Source organism: Thermobia domestica, chromosome 11 (genome assembly GCF_964235325.1).
Source record: "Thermobia domestica chromosome 11, izTheDome1.hap1.1, whole genome shotgun sequence".
Classification (NCBI taxonomy): domain Eukaryota; kingdom Metazoa; phylum Arthropoda; class Insecta; order Zygentoma; family Lepismatidae; genus Thermobia; species Thermobia domestica.
Genome location: NC_137464.1, coordinates 120,040,283 through 120,046,282, shown reverse-complemented (window position 1 = coordinate 120,046,282; position 6,000 = coordinate 120,040,283). Strand labels below are relative to the sequence as shown.

The following is a 6,000-nucleotide window of genomic DNA, read 5'->3' as shown; positions in this document are numbered from 1 at the left end:
GTGGCGTATTTAGGATTTTGTTTCGGAAGAGGCTGTGCACAATACGTGTATAAGCACTTATAATTTCTTTTTGGGTGCCGATAAATTTTAATAAAGTTTTCCATATAACAAATTTATTTCCAGTGGGGGCTTGAGCCTGATAGCCACTCCCTAAATACGCCACTGCCTTCGTGCCTATCTATAAAACAGACCACCGAGCCTTCGCTGTCCTCTACAGAGTTTCGAAACAAATAAAATCGATAATTAAATACTAACATGCATTTGAGATTTAAAAAATTCACATAGCTAACTGGTTCACTTATCTCTTCGTAAAAAATGAAACTGTTTAGTTTAATGTCTTATGATTATGTCTTTTAGGCTTATGGAGACGGATGATTAATGAAACTGAATAATGAAATTAAATTTTGTGCTTTTCCACCAGGAATCGAACCCAGTACCACATACTCCACAGGGGCACGCGCCAACATTAGATCGCGTGGAGAGCTTACCTCTTTATCTTTCAGTTAAGTGCAATATGCAGTTCGTTCCCCCCATCTCATTATGAGAGGTTCTTAACTCTTGGTGCTTAAGAAATCCATTACATCTCCTTTAATGCTCTTCGTATTTTCTCCTTTCATTTGACTTTCGCAGTAATCGGTATTGCTAGATTTTTCCTAACTGTATAGATATCCATTCTCTGCGATATGTAGAAAGATATAATTATGTAGTTTCGCACTCTGTCTACGCTTGGAGCATATTTTAAATCACACTAGACACTAGCCATAGAAGCTAAATACGCGATTCTGATTGGTTGCAGTTATCCGTTTCTTGCCACGTAACACAAATATAGCAGAAATCAAACACTTACTGCTGTCGGTCCTCATAGAGGAGCGTACTAGCACAACGAGCTAGTAATATTAATCGTTTTTGGCGTGGGTTCAAATCCTACCCAAGGAAAGCCTTTTTTATTGTTTTAATTTTCATAAGATTTTTTTCATTAAAATAAGATTAAATTAATACTCAAAAAGGTTATTTACTTACGTTACGCGTGTAGTTTTGCTATACGAATCCATAGTATAAGTAAAACTAGTAATAGGAGGAGTAGGAGTAGAGAAACAAGTTAGAAGCCCAGCAGGGCTCGTTTTGTTCCACCTTGCCCCAATAATATAAATTTAACCTCAGTTGCTTCTTCAATTTCAATAAAGTGACCATTTTACTTCTATTACTATAGTACACAATACATGCACTAAAAGGTTTGGACAACTGCAACCAATCAGAAATGTGAATTCAGTTCCTATGGCTAGAGTCGAGCATGAAAAAAATATGCATGCCACGAAAAGACAGGCGTCGTCTAAAGGGTTACCTATGATATGTTCCAATTGCGTTTTTTTTTTTTTTTTCGCAGAGGATTCGGATGGTAGACCCGTATATCTTTCCTTGATGTCGTTTGATAATTTCTTTTCTTGATAATACTGAAAAATGTTTGAAGAAGTCCTAAAGAACATTTTATACCAATGAAAGTAGAAGTAGTACACACACACACATTCACACACAAATATGTATATTTATACCAAATAAATATAGATAAAAATAGATGGATGGCCCTATAATAGATTTCTCCTCCTGCAGGAAAGGATGTACTTCTGATTGATTGTTCAGTGTTATTTTATTTTAATTTGACGTTATTGATATAATTATTATTTAATTAATTATTAATGAATAATTAATTAATCATTAGTGATAAATTAATTAATTAATTAATATTATTTCTTAATATTCTTTCTTGGTCTTTTGGAACCGACCGGGAAATTTCAGGGTTTTGAGCGGGTAGTCTGTTATACTGAATCTGACAACACTGGGCACCACTGCCTTGGTATTTGGCAATACTGCTGCTCGTCAATGTTTCTATCAATTTGAAATTTTGAATGCTATATAAAATTTTATGTTTTATTAATAATTCTTATCTCCGCAAAGAAGATAATGCAACCCGATAAGGTGTGTGTTAAATTGATTAAATCTAGTAGTGTTGCACTTATACATATTTAGTATTCTTTTAGTTAACAATTTGGTTACGATAGATCAAGATCTAATAATAATTATAAAAGACTAACGGTACGTCATTTGTATGATATAAAAGTAACTGTTTAGATTAAGAATTGTAGAAATAATTGATCAAAAATTCGTGCAGATTAATTATACGGATCCATACATAAATTCATGAAATATATACTTTCTGCATTCGCTTTTTGTACCTTCAATCATTTTCGAGGGTTCACTCAAGCAGACGGTTCTACCAATCAAAAATTTTATAGGTAAAATACGATGTTAAACATTTCTCATGAAAGAATGAGTGTGAAAATATAAGTAATTACTGTCAGGGCACAGCATATTGAAATGAATTGTGAATGATAGTGAAAATATCGTATGTGTAAGTGTGCTCTTCCCATATCCACGTTTATGCGTATATCCCCGTCGCTGACGCGCCTGCTCCCTGCGGACGCGTCCTTTCGCTACCGCTCGGGGTCCCTGTTGCACTCTTGCACTGGCACTTTTAGATTACATTCGTGCCTTTTAGTGGAGACCGGGAAGGTTCTAGAACACAGGTCCACCTATATAGATTAGTAGCTAGGTTGGATCCTTTCTGTACCAAAGTTTAATATTTAGGTCATATAGTACTGCGGAGCGAGCGTGAGCGAGTGAAGGCGGGTTAGAGCCCCGCAGGGCACGTTGTTTTCTGTCTTTATCACAGCTAAATGGGAAGGGGGACCCCGCCATTCTAGAACCTTGCCGTGGACACCTGACACACCTTGGTTTGTGTTTTATATTTTTTGTCATAGTCCACACTTTATTTATACTGAGCCCTCTTGAAGTCAATCTGCAAGTAGTAATGGAACTCCTCATTTAGTGCATGTTCTGCTAAAAGAAATACGAAGCTCTAACCTAACCTGAAACTAAGAAATATGTCAAATTTTGGTAGCATTTATTCCGAAGTTGGGCGTCCGCTTTCGCCACGTTTTTTCGCTGTTATCTCCTTTCCACACTTTCTGCAATTTGTTATTAGGTTCATTAATCCGTGCTCTTCACAAACTTTTACAAGAGTTTGCTCGTTATCAACGTATTGCTTCACAAATGTTAAAACTGTTAGTTCATTGCCCTTGTACATTCGCCATGTTGATAATATAAATGCTCGTTTCTTACCCACAATGCAACTGTTCGGTTACCTTGCGCCAAGTAGTTTCCTCCGCTCACCGTATAGTCCCATGTTTATAGCCGCTTATATGTAACAAATAAACAGATTTTTCGAGACTCTCATATATTATCAAGCACACAAACGATCAAATTATCCATATCTTTCCTGTAAATTTTAAAAATTTTGCTGGAAATGAACGACCAACTTTGGAACTTAACCCGAATTGTCTGATCGAGTAATGCCATTTTTGATGTGTGTACTTGCATTTCCTGAAACAGATTCACTTTAACAGGTCTTGTGCAAAACACCAAACAATCTGCTTGGTGGCCACTAGAAGGCACGAATGCTATCTAACAGAGTCAGCGCAGGCGCAGAGGCCCATGCGGTAACGAGGGGTTCGTCGGTAGGGAGCAGGCGCGTCAACGACTGTGGGTAAACGCATAAACGAGGATTGTGGAAAACCACTGCTTTCAGAATACAAAGATATGTGATGGGTCCCTTCATTATACTTTCACTTAAAAATCTGGCATAACTTACCTTCTACTATTCTGCACATCTTAGCATTCTTTCCTGCTGACGATTTGTAACAATTTCAGACATTTGCAAGAACTGTACGAACACTTCACCTTCGTATAGCATACCCTGACTCACTTTCCTTCACTTTATACACTGTGCTCAATGGGTGCATAAAGGACACTGTGTGCGCAAGATGTTTCAATTTCTGTTTTTCTACGTAAAATTGTGTCGGACCTAAGAACACAACGTAGCTACTTGGTTTATTCACATACTCGTCTGTTACAATGCTATTATTAAATTATTCTGTCAATCTGCACCCATAAAATAATAATCCTTCACTATCTCCATCTCTGCAAAAGATTATGATCGCACGATATGTCATTCCGTTATTTTTGTAGGCGAAATTAAAGTGGCCAGCCCCAAACATTGCTGCAAGTGTAATCTTTTAAATGCAAACATCGTCACCAAATGCTTTATAAACACGTATATTATTAGTGACTTTACGTTTTTACTTGATACAGATTAGGCATGACATGGTTGTAAATAATTATTAGGCAATTTTTATCACTTTATTCGTCAAGCGTTATTTGCTACTTGCATAATTATTTGGTACGTTCATACGAATTTTTTTTTCGTAATCCACCGTGAAGTATAGGAACCGCAGAAAATTTAAGCAGGAGAGGATGCAGGTGTAGAATAGTATATATATATAGGGCCGGATCCAGGATTTCTTGAAGGGGTGTGTGCAGCAATAACTACCACAACATTTGACTTAGTCTTTCCTGGTAAGATAGTGAAATCGGCCCTTGATAAAAATTGGGTTGCTATTGACCCAAAAGATTAACCTTAACCTAAAACTACCTTTTAAAAAAAAATTGACCCTCTACTCCCTCCCCTTACCGAATTATCGTATCATACATGCTCAAATTTGAATATTTTTGGTGGAGGTGGTCCAAAAACTTTGAAAGTTTCACAGATTGTAGATACTATCTAGATGCAAATGTGCAATTTTTTTTCAAAACTATCGATGCGTATTTTCTTTATTTTTTTGCGTGTTGAAAATTTCAAAAAAAATTGTAGAAAATTTTTCGGGGGGACACGTTCCTGATTTTTTGGTTAAAAAATTTGTTATACCCTTAGGTACAACATATATTTTTTTCGGGTCCTGAAAGTGATGGCAACATTGTCAAAATGAAATAAAACTGAAAATAAACGTGTTTTTCGCACAGTTTTTCCACCATTTTAGGGCCCTCAAGGTGACGGCCCCCTTCAAACAATCCTTTACCAAAGTTCACAATTTTATCTTCTCTTGCGTCCCTTCCGCTTCTGACGTTTTTCGGGTGCTTCGATTATGTCCATTTCGAAACAGAAACACCAAATATATCTCTGCAACAGTGCTTCCACTTCAACCGACTCTTGCAAAACAAAGTTACACACAGCTCGCGGTAGAGAGCGCCACTGTGTGCGGCCACTGAAGCAAACACTGATAGATACGAGGAACTGACGCGAGGTATGTGTTACTTTGCAGGAGTCGGTTGAAGTTGAAGCACTGTAACGGAGATATATTTCGTGTTTCTATTCCGAAATTGATACAATCGAAGCATCCAAAGAACGACAGAAGCAGAAGGGACGCAAGAGAAATAAAAACTGTGAACCTTGGCAAAGAAATATTTCAAGAGGTCCTCACCTAGAGGGCCCTAAAATGGTGGAAAAACTGTGCAAAATACACGTTTGTTTTCCGTTTTATTTCTTTTTGACAATGTTTCCATCATTTTCACGCCCCGAAAAAATAAATGTTGTACCTAAGGGTATAACAAATTTTTTAACCAAAAAATCAGGAACGTGTCCCCCCCAAAAAAAAGAATTTTCTACAATTTTTTGAAATTTAACACGCAAAAAATAAAGAAAATACACATCGATAGTTTTTTTTAAAAAAAAATTGCATTTTTGCATCTACATAGTATCTACAATCTGTGAAACTTTCAAAATTTTTGGACCACTCCCACCAAAATTAAAAAATATTCAATTTTGAGCATGTATGATAAGATAATTCGGTAAGGGGAGGGGGTAGGGGGTCAAAAAAAAATTTGAGGTAGTTTTAGGTCAAGGGTAACCTTTTGGGTCAATAACGACCCAATTTGGATTAAGGGCCGATTTCACTATCTTACTAAGAAAGACCCTTTGTAAGTTTCTGAATGCCTTTAGGCATCTGTGGTGTGAATGAGAAATATTACTTTGTTCAGTAAATCCTTTTCCTTCAAAACATACTCGGGCAATCATGTCCTGCGTCACTGATATTATGGCAGTACGGATCC

At 36.7% G+C, this 6,000-nt stretch overlaps 1 protein-coding gene across 1 annotated transcript in view; it reads left to right on the top strand.

Moving 5' to 3' along the window:
- The first annotated feature begins 1,818 nt into the window (after window positions 1-1,818).
- LOC145664408 (uncharacterized) overlaps window positions 1,819-6,000 on the top strand; it is a 30,342-nt gene continuing 26,160 nt past the window's right edge. The window contains exon 1 of the mRNA XM_081731090.1: window positions 1,819-1,974. Within this exon, the coding sequence (XP_081587216.1) occupies window positions 1,960-1,974 (15 nt within the window). The 5' untranslated portion in view covers window positions 1,819-1,959. The remainder of the gene's footprint in view (window positions 1,975-6,000) is intronic.